Here is a 21,742-nt window from a genome sequence, read left to right as displayed (position 1 = left end):
ACCTAGCTAATTACAGTCTCAGTGAGGGTCGAGTTAGAGCAGGAGTGTTTGTGGTGAACCTCAGACCAAAACAAGGACCAAAGACAAACATGACAACACCAGAAGCTTACCTCCATGACCAGGTACACAGAACTGGCCGTTTCCTAGAGTGAGACAAACAAACACAAGTCAGGGTGGGTGCAGAGGACAAAAAGGAAAGAGAAAAACAATACATCCGGGTATCGGAGGTTTTCACGTCAACACTTTGGCCACTTGGAACAATAGGATCTGTGACAACGTGTTATGGAGCAGGAGTTGATGAAGACACATACCTACTTGTGCTCAGTGACATAAGTAAAAAGTCATTGCTTCACTGGAGTAGGTAGGGTAAATTAAGAAGGATGACTTCTGAACAGGGACATTTGTAGAGAAGAATATGCAATCAAAAAATGTATGTTAGTCAAATTAAAATCTAACTCACTGGAACTTATGTTACATCTTCTTTGACATAATCCACTACAATGACTACTGGCTTTTCAAGTTGTTTGTTATGTTACATCTTCTTTGACATAATCCACTACAATGACTACTGGCTTTTCAAGTTGTTTGTTATGTTACATCTTCTTTGACATAATCCACTACAATGACTACTGGCTTTTCAAGTTGTTTGTTATGTTACATCTTCTTTGACATAATCCACTACAATGACTACTGGCTTTTCAAGTTGTTTGAGCTCAAACCAAAGAGGCAACGGCACATCACTCCGCTAAGTCCCTGGGCCATCCGTGCCGAGTTAACAGTATGGGCCGTGTTTGCCTGGGGGTCACAGAGGTTAATGCAGACCAGGAGTAGGCAAGAGTTCAGAGGGTCACACAAAACCTCCCCCTGTTGTGACAGATAAAGTGTGAACCATGCTAAAGCGATTATCTGAGTCATCGCGCTCATTCAGCTAAAGGTGGAGAGGATCAACATCTAGCAAGCTGGTTCTCCAGTACTGCTGCCTTCAGCACAAGTAGCACACCAATAGAACTGAGCTCATCATAGAACATATTGGGAGCAAGGCTTAACCTGACTAATTACAATTCAGAAGTACCATGAATGTGCCACAGAGCCATATGAATATGTGGGCTGCCTGCATGACACACAAACAGGAAAGGTCAATTTAGAAAATTATATTCTAGTCTTCCCCCATAGCAACAGTTGGCATGTCAAGAGTATAATGGATTATAAAGCACTGTAATAAAAAATTACTGTATGCAGTGTCTGAGCGTTCATTTCAGAGGCATCTGCATTAAAGCTAATTGGGTTTTTGTGGGGGGACAGCTTGACTTGGCTGACAAAGGCAATATTGGACCACCAGGGAGGTTCACAGTTAAAGACATCGTACAAGTCTGTTGTCTGAAACTAAAACAAATTATCTTCCAAAGCACAAACAAACAATTAGAGTCGTACGCCATATTACACCCACCTCAGTAGCTTGTAGGGCTGTGACGATACCAGTATCAAAATATATTAAAACAAGAAGCAGACCAAACTCTGAGGTCCTTTAAAAACCTGCTCCGTCAAATATTGTGTGCTACATAGCTTGGAAAATATATAAATGTGACACTGGATGACAACATAATGTTTGTTTCCAACATTAGGGCTGTTTTCCTAAAAAAGTTAAATCAGCCTGTTTTGTTTCCTTGCCACGATACTAACGAGGATCACGATACTGGTATCGTCCCGGCCCTAGTAGCTTGGCTGCTTTTTGACACTGAAAACAGATGGGCATTACTGAGCCTTGGCAACCCTTTTTTTCTCTCTACGATTTACCAACAGCTTGTCAGCCATGGCACAGGCCTTATGAAAACAAGACAGTGCAGCACACTTCAAAAAGCCCTTCACATAGAAACAGATGACCCTGCTCTTTCTCCATGTCTAGGTCTCTTTCAACAGCCAATCAGAGCTAGAGTACTGGCTGATCTCAGAGTTAACTACTGCTGAGTCAAAGCTTCTGAAGTTGTTTTTTTTGGCCAGACAGCAGCCAGCCCAGCCACCCATCTGGTTTCCATTGTACTTTGCCAGGCAGGCAGGGACAGACATACAGTATGTCTGCCCAAGGTGGTTTTGGCTTACTGACCTGCTAACATCTCCTGTTTATGACAACCAGCATACAATAGAAATCGATGAATACAGCGCTCCTCCCCAATGCTACGTGCCTAGAGGAGTGTAGGCCTACATGCCAGCCAGGTGTTCTACCAACACAGGAGCTTAACACAGGGCATGGCTTTTCTTCTCCCTACACCACACCAGTCACATGTAGTAATGAGCCAAGGAGCCCAGTGAACTGCAGCACATATCACGCAGGCATGCACAGAACTGTGTACCTCACAGGTCAAACATACATGTATGTTTGCCCAGAGGGCTACAGCAGCCTAGCCTTGAAAATTACCAGACTGTAACGAAACAGAATGTAAGCCCCGAGACTTACGGATGGTTTTACGAGGTTAACGGCAGCAAAGGTAAATACAAAACCTATCTATGTGATGCGAGTCCATTTTGAATCTTATAGAAATACTGTAGCATGAAATACAGTAAGACTGAAGCTGGAAAAGACAAGGCAAGCCTAATGATCTAGATCAGGGATGTGCAACTTTGATGGGGGCGGGGGCCACAAAAAATCTGAACTCATAAGGGGCCGCAGTTGCTCGCGGGTCAGCGTACCCGCATCCTGTCATAGGTTGGAGAGAAATGTTTGTAGTTTTTAATATGATATCTGAGTGAGACTAACAAAATCAAGGGGCCTCAACAATGATAACAAATTTAGATTGCTGGCTGCTAAACTATTTTAGCAATCCTAAAAATGTTAGCTGACATGGGCTAATTGACCGACATAAGAGTAAAACTGCTGATGCACAATCAAATTTCGAAATTGCAACTTGTGTTCTCGTCGCTTCCTGTTGAACGCAGAGGTAGGGAGAGCTCAGTTTGTTGTTTTGGAAAGTTTTGAAAGGCTATTGAAAAAGTTTGGTACTAAATAAAATAAAATTTTATTAGTCACATGTGCCAACAACAACAGGTGTAGCCCTTACAGTGAAATGCTTAGTTACAAGCACCTAACCAACAATGCATTTTCAAAAATACAAATAAGAAATAAAAGGAACAAGTAATTAAAGAGCAGCAGTAAAAGACTATATACAGGGGGTACCGGTACAGAGTCAATGTGTGGGGGCACCAGTTAGTCGAGGTAATTGAGGTAACATGTACATGTAGGTTTGATTAGATGTTCAGGAGTCTTATGGCTTGGGGGGGGGGGGGGGGGGGGGGGGGGGGAGGTAGAAGCTGTTTAGAAGCCTCTTGGACCTAGACTTGGTGCTCCGGTACAGCTTGTCGTGCGGTAGCAGAGAGAAGTCTATGAATAGGGTGGCTGGAGTATTTGACAATTTTTAGGGACTTCTTCTGACACCGCCTGGTATAGAGGTCCTGGATGGCAGGAAGCTTGGCCCCAGTGATGTACTGGGCCGTACGCATTACCCCTTGTAGTTCCTTGCGGTCGGAGGCTGAGCAGTTGCCATACCAGGCAGTGATGCTCTCGATGGTGCAGCTGTATAACTTTGAGGCTCTGAGGACCCATGCCTAATCTTTTCAGTTTCCTGAGGGGGAATAGGTTTTGTCGTGCCCTCTTCATGACTGTCTTGGTGTGCTTGGACCATGTTAGTTTGTTGGTGATGTGGACACCAAGGAACTTGAAGCTCTCAACCTGCTCCACTACAGCCCCGTCGATGAGAATGGGGACATGCTCGGTTATCCTTTTCCTGTAGTCCACAATCATCTCCTTTGTCTTGATCACGTTGAGGGAGAGGTTGTTGTCCTGGCACCACATGGCCAGGTCTCTGACCTCCCTATAGGCTGTTTCGTCGTTGTCTGTGATCAGGCCTACCACTGTTGTGTCATCGGAAATCTTAATAATGGTGTTGGAGTCGTGCCTGCACGTGCAGTAATGAGTGAACAGGGAGTACAGGAGGGGACTGAGCACACACCCCTGAGGGGCTCCCGTGATGAGGATCAGCATGGCAGATGTGTTGTTACCTACCCTTACCACCTGGGGGCGGCCCGTCAAAGTCCAGGATCCAGTTGCAGAGGGAGGTGTTTAGTCCCAGGGTCCTTAGCTAATTGATGAGATTTGAGGGCACTATGGTGCTGAATGCTGAGCTGTAGTCAATTAACAGCATTCTCACATAGGTGTTCCTTTTGTCCAGGTGGGAAAGGGCAGTGTGGAGTGCAATAGAGATTGCATCATCTGTGGATCTGCAAATTGGAGTGGGTCTAGGGTTTCTGGGATAATGGTGTTGATGTGGGCCATGACCAGCCTTTCAAAGCACTTCATGGCTACAGATGTGAGTGCTACGGTCGGCAGTCATTTAGGCAGGTTACCTTAGTGTTCTTGGGCACAGGGACTATGGTGGTCTGCTTAAAACATGTGTTACAGACTAGGCCAGGGAGAGGTTAAAAAGGTCAGTGAAGACACTTGCCAGTTGGTCAGCGCATGCTCGCTGTACACGTCCTGGTAATCCGTCTGGCCCTGCGGCCTTGTGAAATGCTGACCCATTTAAAAGGACTTACTCACATCGGCTACAGAGAGTGTGATCATACAGTCGTCCGGAACAGCTGGTGCTCTCATGATTGTTTCAGTGTTATTTGCCTCGAAGCGAGCATAGAAGTAGTTTAGCTCATCTGGTAGGCTCGTGTCACTGGGCAGCTCTCGGCTGGGCTTCCCTTTGTAGTGTAATGGTTTACAAGCCCTGCCACATCCGACAAGCTTCTGAGCCGGTGTAGTACGATTAGATCTTAGTCCTGTATTGACGCGTTGCCTGTTTGATGGTTCATCGGAGGGCATAGCGGGATTTCTTATAAGCTTCCGGGTTAGAGTCCCGCTCCTTGAAAGCAGCAGCTCTAGCGTTTAGCTCAGTGCTGATGTTGCCTGTAATCCATGGCATGTACGTACGGTCACTGTGGGGACAACGTCATCGATGCACTTATTGATGAAGCCAATGCCTGATGTGGTGTACTCCTCAATGCCATCGGAAGAATCCTGGAACATAGCAAAACAGTGCTAGCAAAACAGTCCTGTTGCTTAGCATCTGCTTCATCTGACCACTTATTTATTGACCGAGTCACTGGTGATTCCTGCTTTAATATTTGCTTTTAAGCAGGAATCAGGAGGATGGAGTTATGGTCAGATCTGCCAAATGGAGGGTGAGGGAGAGCTTTGTACGCGTCTTTGTTTGTGGAGCAAAGGCAGTCCAGAGTTTTTCCCCCTCTGGTTGCACATTAGTTTCCCTGCATTAAAGTCCCTGACCACTAGGAGCGCCGCCTCTGGATGAGCGGTTTCCTGATTGCTTATGGTAGACTACAGCTCATTGAATGTGCTTAGTGCCAGCATCAGTCTGTGGTGGTATGTAGACAGCTACGAAAAATACAGATGAAAACTCTCTAGGTAGATAGTGTGGTCTACAGCTTATCATGAGATACTCTACCTCATGCGAGCAAAACCTCAACACTTCCTTAGATATCTAGCACCAGCTGTTGTTTACCTATAGACATAGTTTGCCCCCCTTGCCTTACCAGACGCCGCAGTTCTATCCTGCCGATACAGTGTATAACCAACCAGCTGTATGCTGATATTGTTGTCGTTCAGCCACGACTCCGTGAAACCTAAGAAATGTGTTTTTAATGTCCCGTTGGTAGTTTAAACTTCCTTGTATGTCGTCAATTTTATTTTCCAATGATTGCATGTTAACTAGTAGAACGGAAGGCAGTGGGGGTTTATTTGATCGCCTATGAATTCTCAGAAGGCTGCCTGACCTCTGTCCTCTTTTTCTCTGTCTTCTCTTCACGCAAATGACAGGGATTTGGGCCTGTTCCCGGGAAAGCAGTATGTCCTTCACGTCGGACTTGTTAAAGAAAAAAAAAAGCATCTGCCAGTTTGTGGTGAGTAATCGCTGTTCTGATGTAAATTTTGTACATTTAGTGTGGGAGAGGTGTAAAAATAATTTTTAGCGATCAATAATGGCAAACCTCCTGGCATTGACAACTCTACCACTGAATGCTCGACTAAGAAAAACCAACTGGCATTAACTCCTGAGGTGCTGACCTGTTGCACCCTCTACAACCACTGATTAGTATTTGACCCTGCTGGTCATCTATGAACATTTGAACATCTTGAAGAACGATCTGGCCTAAAATGTCCATGTACTCTTATAATCTCTGCACGGCACAGCGAAAAGGGGACTGTCAACCCCTCAGAGCCTGGTTCATCACTAGGTTTCTTCCTAGCCACTGTGCTTCAACATCGGCATTGCTTGCTGTTTGGGGTTTTAGGCTGGGTTTCTGTATAAGCACTTTGTGAAATCTGCTGATGTAAAAAGGACTTTATAAAGCAAAGTGATTTAGGTAGCAGTGGTTAAATTACAATCCTTACCATCCCCAGTTTTATGAGACTCCATAGGAAAACAAATAAAACTCATCATGTACCTGAGAACACAAAGTTTGCATGGCTGCCTAGGCTGCGGCTCAGAGGACAGGTGTAAACATGGCAGGCTGCTGTATTGGCTTAGCACTGTGACAACACAAACTTCTGACTACTGGAACACGCCTGTACGAGATCATCTTCAATCATCGCCACTCAGAGCCATATGGTTTCATAGTGGGACCACAGAAAGATGGCTACCAACACCCTTCAGTGGGATGTGACATTCCAGTTTCTGGAACCGTTTTCCACCTGACCGTGACCTTGTTATTGCTTAAGGCTGAAAGGATCGTCAAATGAACTAACGTGTCTTGAAATTAGCACAGATCAAGCTACACTGGATCGGGCCAATTTGTGTTGTAAGATGTGGATATTTTGAAGCTGCTCCAGTATTCACGATTGTCAATGTTTTCATGTGTAGAAAGACCACGAATAACAAAACTGTAGATCATTGGCAAACCGTTTTTTAACTATTAATATCAAAAATGTAGTTCATTAGCTAAAACTTTTTTTTATATATATATATATATAAATGAAACAGGCAGGGAGCAGGCCTCGAACCCTCGACCTTCTAGCACGAAGTCCAGCACGCTATCGACTGTGCCCCAAAAGCATACTCAAGCGGCAGAGTCGATAACCGTGCTTATAAACCCAGGGTCGTTACAATATAAACAGGCCTATGATTAGTATATATCCCAGAGCCCAGTATAGAAACATCAAACTTGGGTCACAACCAGCAAGTGATGTAACAAAGATTAAATTAACAGAAGTGGGTAAAAATGAGCATTTCATCCAACACGCACAAATGCTCTACTTGGCTGATATGACAACTGGGACATGGAAGAAAAACATGACACGCTTTAAACTTAGTGTAAACAGCAGTTCAAACTCCATAGTAGAAATCTAGCCCTGTCCACACATTTCTTAAAAATGTATTTGGCTTAATAATACATACCTGAAAGTCATGCAATGCAACAATGTTTTCATGTTTTAGTTCCTGGGGGAAATAAACAGGAAATGTTAGTTCTTTGCAAATAAAAACTCAATTTTAGTAAACATATGGGAATTATTGAATATACTACATCAAAATAAAACTGGTTGCCTTACCTTGAGAATTTTGATCTCTTTCCCCAAAAGGGTCTGAGATTTTGCCAAGTTCTTCTTGTTTATGCATTTCACGGCCACCTCCCAGTCGTGTTTCTAAAGACAGACAAACAAGAATTATGAATTATAATGCAGTTTGACTACAGTATTCTGGGTGCCTGTAAGGCTGTTTAATGAATGTTAATAGTTGAAATGCATGGAACATAAAAGAGTGAAAGTGGTAAGGTAGCGAAGGAATTAACGATGGACACAGGACTTAAATCCTTAGTTACCTACTAGCTATAAGAGGCATGGTGACAACATATAGAGGAATGTATAGCAGGCTTGGCTCCATTTTCCCATGGACCAGAATCCTCCCTCAGCATGAAGTGTGTTGTTGTTGGACAGACATGTCTCAGCATGCCTTTGTGGCCAATACTTAAATTTGGACTTTGTGAATAGCAATTTTTTTCCCCTCTTTATCATTTCACATCTTCATCTCGATTTGAACACCCTCCCCACCCACTTCAACATAAAATTATAATTCTAGCCTAGATGTTAGACCATCACAAACCCACCCACCAAACAGTTAAAGAAAAATACTGTAATTTATGTTAATTGTAATAAATGATCATCATGAGACTCAAAAGATCACATTTCATCTGCAAATGGCTGTTGATATTTTTAATCATCAACCCAGACGATCACATCCTTCAGCTGCCAGGCCTCTCGATTTAAGGTCGTACTAAAACAACATAGAGCAAATTCTACAAACGTAGGAGAAACATGATGAACAATGCATACGGGAAGACTTAATTGAATAATAGCTAAATTGATACAATCTTGTTAGATCTAGATAAATAAATTAAAACACGTTAAAAAAATGCCACATCGTCCCCTCACCTCTCTATTCCTGCCTTTGAACACCACCGCAAATGCACCGTGTCCTATCAAATCCTTCCTGCTGAACTCGAATTTCCCCACGGTTTCCATCGCTCCAGAACCTCTGGGTTTTATTTTGAGGTAAAATGAAAAGCGTTGCAGGGTTGCAGATCTCTCTCGGATGTCCCTTTCTCCTCCGTGAAGTCGGCACAGCTGGAAAGTTCACCTCGTCTTTCGATTGCCATGGGCTGCCTTCCTGAGAAAGATCGATTTTCTTCTCTCATGTTTAGCTAACGAATGGAAAGGAGTCGGCCTCCTTTCAACAATATACGAGTCCCATGTTTTTTTGTTATGGTAGTTAGCTAGCTAGCACAACTGACGCAGTGTTTACAAAGAGACAATAACTCCAATGTAGACTGGCTCGGTAGCTGCTAGCTTAAATATCCACCTTAAAAACAGTAGCCTCGGTTTTGTTTGTATACGGAGGAAATCGTTGGCTCCATTGCAAACCGTTAAATAATGTGTTGTAATTTGTTCCAACGCAAGTTCACGATAATTAGGCAAGCGGCATCTCGTAATATTTTCAATGGGCTTGAGTAATAGTTATTTTTTCTTTGCAGAGCAATCCTCGTATCGATGGTGGTCTCAACAAAGCCTTCAGTTACTTTCCAAGCCCCGAAATGCTGCGCAGGCGCACGAATTTACAGCTTTATTTTAAAGAGAGGTGTCACATTGGTGTTCTGTTGTTGCCTACTCTACTGCATTTAACCACGTAGCGACTATACCACCTCCTAGACTATAGAGGACAACAGTATGAGCCATTTCACCCATTAAACCTAGCGGTCATACAGGAAAGTGCTTCCAATCGTTTTTCCACCATTAATTTTTCTCATAAGGGATTATAGAAAAAAAGGGCTGTGTTTTGTGTAGGCTTTTAAATCATGTAAATCTCTCTAGGACAAGGTGACTTTTATCAATATATTCGCCTGTATTTACCTCCGAAAAATGAAACGCTAATTAGCTGCTAATGTGGCTATCAAATCAAATCAAATTTTATTGGTCACATATTTAGCAGAAATGCTTGTGTTCCTAGCTCCAACAGTACAGTAATATTTAACAATTCATAACAATACACACAAATCTAAAAGTCAAATAATGGAATTAAGAAATATATAAATATTAGAATGAGCAATGTCGAAGTGTCATTGACTAAAATACAGTAGAATAGAATACAGTATATACATATGAAATGAGTAAAGCAGTATGTAAACATTATTAAAGTGACTAGTGTTCCGTTATTGAAGTGACCAGTGATTCCATGCCTATGTATATAGGGCAGCAGTCTCTAAGGTGCAGGGTTGAGTAACCTTGTTTTCAGTATTTATTTCCCATATTTGATGCACCTGTACTGACCTCGCCTTCTGGATGATAGCGGGGTGAACAGGCCGTGGCTCGGGTGGTTGATGTCCTTTATGATCTTTTTGGCCTTCCTGTGACATCAGGTGCTATAGGTGTCCTGGAGGGTAGGCAGTGTGCCCCCGGTGATGCGTTGGGCAGACCGCACCACCCTCTGGAGAGCCCTGCGGTTGCGGGCGGTGCAGTTGCCATTCCAGGCGGGGATGCAGCCCGACAGGATGCTCTCAATCGTGCATCTGTAAAAGTTTCTTCAGCCTGAGGTTGAAGAGGCACTGTTGCGCCACACTGTCTATGGGGGTGGACCATTGCAGATCGTCAGTGATGTGTATGCCGAGGAACTTGAAGCTTTCCACCTTCTCCACTGTGGTCCCGTCAATGTGGATAGGAGCGTGCTCCTTCTGCTTTTTCCTGAAGTCCAGCATCAACTCCTTCGTTTTGTTGACATGGAAGGAGAGGTTATTTTCCTGGCAACACTCCGCCAGGGCCCTCACTTCGTCATTGTTGGTAATCAGGCCTACTATGGTTGTGTCGTCTGCAAACTTGATGATTGAGTTGGAGGCATGTGTGGCCAAGCAGTCATGGGTAAACAGGGAGTACAGGAGGGGGCTGAGTACGCACCCTTGTGGAGCCCCTGTGTTGAGGATCTGTGAAGTGGAGGTGTTGTTCCCTACCTTCACCACCTGGGGGTGGCCCGTCAAGAAGTCCAGGACCAAGTTGCACAGGGCAGAGTTCAGACCCAGGGCCCCGAGCTTGATGATGTGCTTGGAGGGTACTATGGTGTTGAAGGCTGAGCTATAGTCAATGAACAGCATTCTTACATAGGTATTTCTCTTGTCCAGGTGGGATAGGGCAGTGTGCAGTGCAATGGTGATTGCATCGTCTGTGGATCTATTGGGGCGGTAAGCAAATTGAAATGGGTCTAAGGTGTCAGGGAAGGTAGAGGTGATATGATCCTTAATTAACTAGCCTCTCAAAGCACTTCATGATGACAGAAGTGTGTGCTATGGGGCGATTGTCATTTAGTTATTAAAGTACTACAAATGCCATGATGATCTGGACGAGACTGCCTAATCGAGGCAAAGGTAAGGTTCTATGGATTAACTATCTAATGCTAGCTAAATGGAGTAATTAATAAATTGGCTACATTTCAACTGTCTTGTGCAAGTTTTAAATTGACACAATACCTGGTAGCAAAGGTGTCAACTAGAGATGATGTGCAGGAGCTTGCAGGTATTTGTAGTTTTCCATGCTTTTTCAAATCAAATCAAACGATGTCTACGTTGATGCTAATTAGCATTTTAGAATCTGAGAGTAAATAGAGCTGAATATATTGATAAAAGTCACCTTGTCCTAGAGAGATTTAAATGGGTATTAAAAGGTCATGCCAAGGTAACCCTACACAAAACACAGCCCTTATTTTAAATGTTTCTAAAATCCCCTATGGGAAAAAATGAATGGTGGAAAAACATTTGGAACCATTTCCCTGTTTGACCGGTAGGTTTTATGGGTATTATGAAACCTCCACTGTGGGGCTATAGACCACCTAGTCCTAGCCAATACCAGTAGTTAGACTACAATTGGCTGTTGTCTTTGATAGCAGAACTGATGTTGAGTCTTATTATGGGTCTTATTATTATTATTATTATAGTAAAAGCACACATTTTATGGAATCTTATAACACAAGTGTAATAATAACATTATTGTTGAAACCAAATTGACATCTCTACTGGCACCATGTGGTATAAATTAGTGTTGACTGAGGGTCATACACATCCCCAATACCCGTCTGTGCAAGCGTGCGTGTGTATGTACACAGACTTATGAGTTACTTATTATAGTTTTAAATATGAATGGCTGCATTATTGAATATTAAAGGGCCATTATGATGAACACTAGCTAGCTGTATACTGAACTACAGTACAGGCGTTTTTAAATTGAACCTTAATTTAACTAGGCAAGTCAGTTAAGAACAAATTCTTATTTACAATGATGGCCTACACCAGCCAAACCCAGACAACGCTGGGCCAATTGTGCGCTGCCCTATGGGACTCCCAATCACAGCCGGTTACAATACATCCTGGATTTAAACCAGGGTGTCTGTAGTGACGCCTCTAGCACTAAAATGAAGTGCCTTAGACCGCTGTGCCACTCGAGAGCATTAATAATTGAATTGATTAAAATGTCCTTATGTGTTGTCCTGAGTGTTTTATCATGGCTACAAAACAAAATGTAATAATAAGGCTTGACATCACAATATAATAGAATGTGAGAATAGAATGTTGTCTACTCTGTAGTAGACAGTGTTTCCAACATTCTAGAGACAAACTGACTAACAAACAGTATTTCAATTGAATTGACCCCCAAAAACATCTGGGTCAGATGGTTTAGACCCTTTCTTCTTTAACTTGTTATGGATAGGGGGCAGTATTTTCACGGCCGGATAAAAAACGTACCCGATTTAATCTGGTTATTACTCCTGCCCAGAAACTAGAATATGCATATAATTAGTAGCTTTGGATAGAAAACACTCCAAAGTTTCGAAAACTGTTTGAATGGTGTCTGTGAGTATAACAGAACTCAAATGGCAGGCCAAAACCTGAGAAGATTCTGTACAGGAAGTACCCTGTCTGACCATTTCTTGGCATTCTTTGTCATCTCTATCCAAAACAGAGGATCTCTGCTGTAACGTGACACTTTCTAAGGCTCCCATAGGCTCTCAGAAGGCGCCAGAACATTGAATGATGACTCTGCAGTCTCTGGCTGAAAAACAGTAGCGCATTTGGATAGTGGTAGATCTGAGAACAATGAGACGGGCGCACGCATGCACATGAAGAGTCCATTTTACTTTTTCAGTCTTTGAATGAAAACAACGACTCCCGGTCGGAATATTATCGCTATTTTACGAGAAAAATCGCATAAAAATTGATTTTAAACAGCGTTTGACATGCTTCGAAGTACGGTAATGGAATATTTTGAATATTTTTGTCACGAAATGCGCCGGCGCGTCACCCTTCGTTACCCTTCGGATAGTGTCTTGAACGCACGAACAAAACGCCGCTATTTGGATATAACTATGGATTATTTGGAACCAAACCAACATTTGTTGTTGAAGTAGAAGTCCTGGGAGTGCATTCTGACGAAGAACAGCAAAGGTAATCCAATTTTTGTTATAGTAAATCTGAGTTTGGTGAGTACCAAACTTGGTGGGTGTCAAAATAGCTAGCCTGTGATGGCCGGGCTATCTACTCAGAATATTGCAAAATGTGCTTTCACCGAAAAGCTATTTTAAAATCGGACACCGCGATTGCATAAAGGAGTTCTGTATCTATAATTCTTTAAATAATGGTTCTGTTTTTTGTGAACGTTTATCGTGAGTAATTTAGTAAATTCACCGGAAGTGTTCGGTGGGAATGCTAGTTCTGAACGTCACATGCTAATGTAAAAAGCTGTTTTTTGATATAAATATGAACTTGATTGAACAAAACATGCATGTATTGTATAACATAATGTCCTAGGAGTGTCATCTGATGAAGATCATCAAAGGTTAGTGCTGCATTTAGCTGTGGTTTTGGTTTTTGTGACATTATATGCTAGCTTGAAAAATGGGTGTCTGATTATTTCTGGCTGGGTACTCTCCTGACATAATCTAATGTTTTGCTTTCGTTGTAAAGCCCTTTTGAATTCGGACAGTGTGGTTAGATAAAGGAGAGTCTTGTCTTTAAAATGGTGTAAAATAGTCATATGTTTGAAAAATTGAAGTTTTCGGATTTTCGAGGAGTTTGTATTTCGCGCCACGCCCTATCATTGGATATTGGAGCGGTGTTCCGCTAGCGGAATGTCTAGATGTAAGAGGTTTTAAGGTTGCTGCCCCTATCATCTCCAAGCCTATCTCCGACCTTTTTAACCTGTCTCTCGTTATAGGCCTATTTCGATTTTGCCATGTTTATCAAAAGTTTTGGAAAAACGTATCAATAATCAACTGACTGGCTTTCTTTATGTCTATAGTATTCTCTCTGGTATGCAATCTGGTTTCTGCTCAGGCTATGGATGTGTCACTGCAACCATAAAGGTCCTCAATGATGTCACCATTGCCCTAGATTCTAAGCAATGTTGTGCTGCTATTTTTATTGACTTGACCAAAGTTTTTGATACGGTAGACCATTCCAATTCTTGTGGGCTGGCTAGGGAATATTGGTGTCTCTGAGGTGTCTTTGGCCTGGTTTGCTAACTACCTCTCTCAAAGAGTGCAGTGTATAAAGTCAGAAAATCTGCTGTCTCAGCCACTGCCTGTCACCAAGGGAGTACCCCAAGGCTCAGTCCTAGGCCCCACGCTCTTCTCAATTTACATCAACAACATAGCTCAGGCAGTAGGAAGCTCTCTCATCCATTTATATGCAGATGATACAGTCTTATACTCAGCTGGCCCCTCCCCGGATTTTGTGTTAAATGCTCTACAACATAGCTTTCTTAGTGTCCAACAAGCTTTCTCTACCCTTAACCTTGTTAAGGTTAAGGAATACCTTCAAAACAAAGGTCATGTGGTTTGGTAAGAAGAATGCCCCTCTCCCCACAGGTGTGGTTACTACCTCTGAGGTTTTAGAGCTTGAGGCAGTCACCTCATACAAGTACTTGGGAGTATGGCTAGACAGTACACTGTCCTTCTCTCAGCACATATCAAAGCTGCAGGCTAAAGTTAAATCTAGATTTGGTTTTCTCTATTATAATCGCTCCTCTTTCACCCCAGCTGCCAAACTAACCCTGATTCAGATGACCATCCTACCTCTGCTAGATTACGGAGACATAATTTATAGATCAGCAGGTAAGGGTTCTCTCGAGCGGCTAGATGTTCTTTACCATTCGGCCATCAGATTTGCCACCATTGATCCTTATAGGACACATCACTGCACTCTATACTCCTCTATAAACTGGTCATCTCTGTATACCCATCGCAAGACCCACTGGTTGATGCTTATTTATAAAACCCTCTTAGGCCTCACTCTCCCCTATCTGAGATATCTACTGCAGCCCTTATCCTCCACGTACAACACCCGTTCTGCCAGTCACATTCTGTTAAAGGTCCCCAAAGCACACACATCCCTGGGTCGCTTGTCTTTTCAGTTCGCTGCAGCTAGCGACTGAACGAGCTGCAACAAACACTCAAACTGGACAGTTTTACCTCAATCTCTTCATTCAAAGACTCAATCATGGACACTCTTACTGACAGTTGTGGCTGCTTTGAGTGATGTATTGTTGTCTCTACCTTCTTGCCCTTTGCGCTGTTTCTTTGCCCAATAATGTTTGTACCATGTTTTGTGCTGCTACCATGTTGTTTTGCTACCATGTTGTTGTCATGTTGTGTTGCTACCATGCTGTGTTGTCATGTGTTGCTGCCTTGCTATGTTGTTGTCTTAGGTCTCTCTTTATGTAGTGTTATCTCTCTTGTCGTGATGTGTGTTTTGTCCTACATTTATATGTTATATATATTTTTTAATCCCAGACCCTGTCCCCGCAGGAGGTCTTTTTGTCTTTTGCCTTTTGGTAGGCCGTCATTGTAAATAAGAATTTGTTCTTAACCGACTTGCCTAGTTAAATAAAGGTTAAATAAAAATGTAAATTAAATCCTCCAGAAGTGACGCTTGGGATTTAGGCCAAAGAGTTCAATCTTGGTTTCATCAGGCCAGAGAATCTTGTTTCTCGTGGTCTGTGAGTCTAGGTGTCACGTCCTGACCATAGTAAGTTGTTATTTTCTATGGTAGAGTAGGTCAGGGCGTGACAGGTGGTGTTTGTCTATGTTTTGTATTTTTATGTTCAGTTTCTAGTTTGGTATTTCTATGTTGGTTTTGTTTGGTATGATCTCCAATTAGAGGCAGCCGGTTGTCATTGTCTCTAATTGGAGGTCATATTTAAGTTGATGTATGTCCCACCTGTTTTTGTGGGTGATTAATTCTTGAGTAGTGTGTTTTCTCTCTGCATCACAGTTTGTTGTTTTGTGTATTCAAGTATTTAGTGTTTGCATTTTGTTTCACGGTAAATAAAATATGTGGAACTATGAACACGCTGCATTTTGGTCCGATCCTTTGAACAGCTGTGATACTAGGTGCCTTTTGGCAAACTCCAAGCGGGCTGTTGTGCTTTTTACTGAGGAGTGTCTTCCGTCTGGCCACTACCATAAAGGCCTGATTGGTGGAGTGCTGCAGAGATGGTTGTCCTTCTGGAAGGTTCTCCCATCTCCACAGAGGAACTCTAGAGCTCTGTCAGAGTGACCATTAGGTTCTTTGTCACCTCCCTGACCAAGGTCCTTCTCCCCCGATTGCTCAGTTCGGCTGGACGGCTAGCTCTAGGATGAGTCTTGGTGGATCCAAACTTCTTCTATTTAAGAATGATGGAGGCCTTTGTGTTCTTGGGGACTTTTAATGCTGCAGAAATTTCTTGGTACCCTTCCCCAGATCTGTGCCTTGACACAATCCTGTCTTGGTGCTCTACGGGCAATTCCTTCGACCTCAAGGCTTGGTTTTTGCTCTGACATGCACTGTCAACTGTGGAACCTTATATAGACAGGTGTGTGCCTTTCCAAATCATGTCCAATCAATTGAATTTACCACAGGTGGACTCCAATCAAGTTGTAGAAACATCTCAAGGATGATCAATGGAAACAGGATGCATCTGAGCTCAATTTCGAGTCTCATAGCAAAGGGTCTGAATACTTATGTAAATAAGTTATTTCTGTTTCTAAAAACTTGTTTTTGCTTCGTCATTATGGGGTATTGTTTGTAGATTGCTGATGAAAAAAAATATTTAATACATTTTAGAAAAAGTCTGTAACGTAACAAAATGTGGAAAAAGTCACGGGGTCTGAAAACTTTCCAAAGGCACTGTACTGTATTCTAGTCAAGACCATCCTATTCAACTGTTGCTATACATATACTTTTTAATCCTACGTTTTCTTCAAATATACTACATATACTATATATACAAAAGTATATGGACACCCCTTCTAGTGGATTTGGCTATTTCAGTCACACCCATTGATGACAGGTGTACAAAATCGAGCACACAACCATGCAAACATTGGCAGTAGAATGGCCTTAACTGAAGATCTCAGTGACTTTCAACGTGGCACTGTCTTTGGATGCCACCTTTCCAACAAGTCAGTTCGTCAAATTTCTGCCATGCTAGAGCTGCCCTGGTCAACTGTAAGTGCTGTTATTGTGAAGTGGAAATGTCTAGGAGCAAGTGGTAGGCCACACAAGCTCACAGAACCGGAACGCGAAGTGCAGAAGCGCATAGTGCGAAACGTCTGTCCTTGGTTGCAACACTCACTACCGAGTTCCAAACTGCCTCTGGAAGGAACGTCAGCACAATAACTGTTTGTTGGGAGCTTCATGAAATGGGTTTCCATGTCCGAGCAGCTGCACACAAGCCTAAGATCACCATGCACAATGCCAAGCGTCGGCTGAAGTGGTATAAAGCTCACTGCCATTGGATTCTGGAGTGTGGAAACATGTTCTCTGGAGTGATGAATCACGTTTCACCATTTGGCAGTACAACGGACAAATCTGGGTTTGGAGAATGCTACCTGCCCGATTGCATAATTCCAACTGTAAAGTTTGGTGGAGGAGGAATAATGGTCTGGGGCTGTTTTTCATGGTTCGGGCTAGGCCCCTTAGTTCCAATAGTATGCAAGTATAAACACCATGGGACCACGCAGCCGTCATACCACTCAGGAAGGAGACGCGCTCTGTCTCCTAGAGATGAACGTACTTTGGTGCGAAAAGTGCAAATCAATCCCAGAACAACAGCAAAGGACCTTGTGAAGATGCTGGAGGAAACAGGTACAAAAGTATCTGTATCCACAGTAAAATGAGTCCTATATCGACATAACCTGATCGGCCGCTCAGCAAGGAAGAAGCCACTGCTCCAAAACCGCCATAAAAAAGCCAGACTACGATTTGCAACTGCACATGGGGACAAAAATCTTACTTTTTGGAGAAATGTCCTCTGGTCTGATGAAACCAAAATGGAACTCTTTGGCCATAATGACCATCGTTATGTTTAGAGGAAAAAGGGGGAGGCTTGCAAGCCGAAGAACACCATCCCAACCGTGAAGCACGGGGGTGGCAGCATCATGTTGTGGGGGTGCTTTGCTGCCGGAGGGACTGGTGCACTTCACAAAATAGATGGCATCATGAGGGAGGAAAATGATGTGGGTATGTTGAAGCAACATCTCAAAACATCAGTCAGGAAGTTAAAGCTTGGTCGCAAAATGGGTCTTCCAAATGGACAATGACCCCAAGCATACTTCCAAAGTTGTGGCAAAATGGCTTAAGGACAACAAAGTCAAGGTATTGGAGTGGCCATCACAAAGCCCTGACCTCAATCCTATAGAGAATGTGTGGGCAGAACTCAAAAAGCGTGTGTGAGCAAGGAGACCTACAAACCTGACTCAGTTACACCAGCTCTGTCAGGAGGAATGGGCCATAACTCACCCAACTTATTGTGGGAAGCTTGTGGAAGGCTACCCAAAACGTTTGGCCTAAGTTAAACAATTTAAAGGAAATGCTACCAAATACTAATTGAGTGTATGTAAACTTCTGACCCACTTGGAATGTGATGAAAGAAATAAAAGCTGAAATAAATCATTCTCTCTACTATTATTTTGACATTTCACATTCTTAAAATAAACTGGTGATCCCAACTGACCTAAAACAGGGAATTCTTACCAGGATTAAATGTCAGGAATTGTGAAAAACTGAGTTGAAATGTATTTGGCTAAGGTGTAAGTAAACTTCCGACTTCAACTATATACACTGCTCCAAAAAATAAAGGGAACACTTAAACAACACATCCTAGATCTGAATGAAAGAAATAATCTTATTAAATACTTTTTTCTTTACATAGTTGAATGTGCTGACAACAAAATCACACAAAAATAATCAATGGAAATCCAATTTATCAACCCATTGAGGTCTGGATTTGGAGTCACACTCAAAATTAAAGTGGAAAACCACACTACAGGCTGATCCAACTTTGATGTAATGTCCTTAAAACAAGTCAAAATGAGGCTCAGTAGTGTGTGTGGCCTCCACGTGCCTGTATGACCACCCTACAACGCCTGGGCATGCTCCTGATGAGGTGGCGGATGGTCTCCTAAGTGGACAGTTTGATCTCACAGAAGTGTGATTGACTTGGAGTTACATTGTGTTGTTTAAGTGTTCCCTTTATTTTTTTGAGCAGTGTATATATATATATATATATATATTTATACACACACACAGTATCATTCAAAAGTTTGGACACATCTACTCATTCAAGGGTTTACTTTATTTTTCCAAATTCTACATTGTAGAATAATAGTGACGACATCAAAACTATGAAATAACACATATGGAATCATGTAGTAACAAAAAAAGTGTTAAACAAATCAAAATATAGTTTATATTTTAGTTTCTTCAAAGTAGCCACTATTTGCCTTGATAACAGCTTTGCACACTCTTGGCATTCTCTCAACCAGCTTCATGAGGAATGCTTTTCCAACAGTCTTGAAGGAGTTCCCACATAAACTGAGCACTTGTTGGCAGCTTTTCCTTCACTCTGCGGTCCAACTCATCCCAAACCATCTCAATTGGGTTGAGGTCGGGGGATTGTGGAGGCCAGGTCATCTGATGCAGCACTACATCATTCTCCTTCATTGGTCAAATAGCCCTTACACAGCCTGGAGGTGTATTTTTGGTCATTGTCCTGTTGAAAAACAAATGATAGTCCCACTAAGCGCAAACCAGATGGGATGGCGTATCGCTGCAGAATGCTACGGTAGCCATGCTGGTTAAGTGTGCCTAGAATTCTAAATAAATCACAGACAGTGTCACCAGCAAAGCACCCCAACACCATCACACCTCCTCCTCCATACTTCACGGTGGGAACCACACATGCAGAGATCATCCGTTCACCTACTCTGTGTCTCACAAAGACACGGCGGTTGTAACCAAAAATCGCACATTTTGACTCATCAGACCAAAGGACCGATTTCCATCGGTCTAACGTCCATTGCTTATGTTACTTGGCCCAAGCAAGTCTCTTCTTCTTATTGGTGTCCTTTAGTAGTGGTTTCTGTGCAGCAATTTAACCATGAAGGCCTGATTCAAGCAGTCTCTTCTGAACAGTTGATGTTGAGATGTGTCTGTTACTTTATTTGGGCTGCAATCTGAGGTGGAGTTAACTCTAATGAACTTATCTTCTGCAGCAGAGGTAACTCTGGGTCTTCCTTTCTTGTGGCAGTACTCATGAGAGCCAGTTTCATCCAGTGATGGAAAAAGTACTCAATTGTCATACTTGAGTAAAAGTAAAGATACGTTAATAAAAAATGACTCAAGTAAAAGTGAAAATCACCAGTAAAATACTACTTGAGTCTAAAAGTATTTGATTTTAAATATACTTAAGTATCAAAAGTAAATGCTATTGATAAATTGTAGTTAAGTATCAAAGGTAAAAGTACAAATAATTTCAAACCAGATGGCATGATTTCAAAATATATATTTTTTTACTGATGGCCAGGGGCACACTCCAACACAAACCGAAGCACTTGTGTTTAGTGAGTCCGCCAGATCAGAGGCAGTAGAGATGACCAGGGGTGTTCTCTTGATAAGTGCATGAATTGGACCATTTTTCTGTCCAGTTAAGAATAAAAAATGTAACAAGTACTTTTGGGTGTCAGGGAAAAAGCATGGAGTAAAAAGTACATTATTTTCTTTAGGAATGTAGTGAAGTAAAAGTAAATGTCAAAAATAAAAATAGTAAAGTGAAGTACATATACCAAAAAAAAACGACTTTAGTAGTACTTTATAGTATTTTTACTTAAGTGCTTTACACCACTTGTTTCATGATGGTGTTTGCGACCGCACTTGAAGAAACTTCCAAAGTTATTAAAATTTTCCGCTTTGACTGACCTTCATGTCACCTTCAGGTAATGATAGACTGTCGTTTCTCTTTGCTTATTTGAGCTGTTCTTGCCATAATACGGACTTGGTCTTTTACCAAATAGGGATATCTTATGTATACCCCCCCACCTTGTCACAACATTAACTTATTTGCTCAAATGCATTAAGAAAGAAAGAAAATCCACAATTTATCTTTTAACAAGGCACACCTGTTAATTGAAACGCATTCCAGGTGACTACCTCACCTGGAATGCATGGCCGAGAGAATGCCAAGAGTGTGCAAGCTGTCATCAAGGCAAAGGTTGGCTACTTTGAAGAATTTGTTTAACCCTTTTTTGGTTACTACATGATTCCATATGTGTTATTTCATAGTTTGATGTCTTCACTATTATTCTACAATGTAGAAAACAGTAAAAATAAAGAAAAACCTTTGAATGAGTAGATGTGTCCAAACTTTTGACAGGTACTAAATATATATATATATATATATATTACATACATGTCGTTTCCTTATGTTTTATACCATCCCATTGATTCCATTCCAGCAGTTACAGTCAGCCCTCCTACTATAGCGCCTCCCACCAGCCTCCACTGCCGTAATAACATCCATCTGCTAAATATGTGTATGCGAGAAATACAATTTGATTTGATGTAATTAGCAAATCTTGTCGTTATTAATTCATATCATTGGCCAAATTATAAAACACAAATTAACCTATCATCAAAAGTATCAATATGGTCAGTAAAGCAAGTTTGAGCTCTCTTGTGGTGGTCACATTAGGCCCCCTCCTCGGACTTTGGTAGCCTATTACGAACCTTACTTCCTGTTTCGCTACAGACTTTGGCCACAGAGTGCTGTCTATGCTTTAGCCTCCTAGTCAGACTTTGCCCCCCTACTCTGACTTTGCCCTCCTACTCAGACACAGTCTATTTCCTG

At 42.1% G+C, this 21,742-nt stretch overlaps 1 protein-coding gene across 7 annotated transcripts in view; it reads right to left on the bottom strand.

Moving 5' to 3' along the window:
• The window catches only part of LOC115159639 (serine/threonine-protein kinase ULK1), a 38,536-nt gene extending 29,287 nt beyond the window's left edge, over window positions 1-9,249 (bottom strand). For 4 of the 7 annotated variants that reach the window (XM_029709563.1, XM_029709564.1, XM_029709568.1 and 1 more), the window contains exons 1-4: window positions 8,477-9,247; window positions 7,598-7,690; window positions 7,446-7,487; window positions 111-143 (exon numbers count right to left, since the gene is read on the bottom strand). In XM_029709563.1, coding sequence (XP_029565423.1) covers window positions 111-143; window positions 7,446-7,487; window positions 7,598-7,690; window positions 8,477-8,566 — 258 coding nt within the window. In that variant the 5' untranslated portion in view covers window positions 8,567-9,247. Of the gene's footprint in view, window positions 1-110; window positions 144-7,445; window positions 7,488-7,597; window positions 7,691-8,476 lie in introns of all 7 variants that reach the window. The other 3 variants (XR_003868925.1, XM_029709565.1, XM_029709569.1) reach the window with 3 other exon arrangements.
• Between the last annotated feature and the right edge of the window lie 12,493 nt (window positions 9,250-21,742).

Source organism: Salmo trutta, chromosome 23 (assembly GCF_901001165.1).
Source record: "Salmo trutta chromosome 23, fSalTru1.1, whole genome shotgun sequence".
In the NCBI taxonomy this organism is placed as follows: Eukaryota; Metazoa; Chordata; class Actinopteri; order Salmoniformes; family Salmonidae; genus Salmo; species Salmo trutta.
Note: the sequence above shows the minus strand (reverse complement) of the source record. Positions and strands in the feature narration are given on the sequence as shown.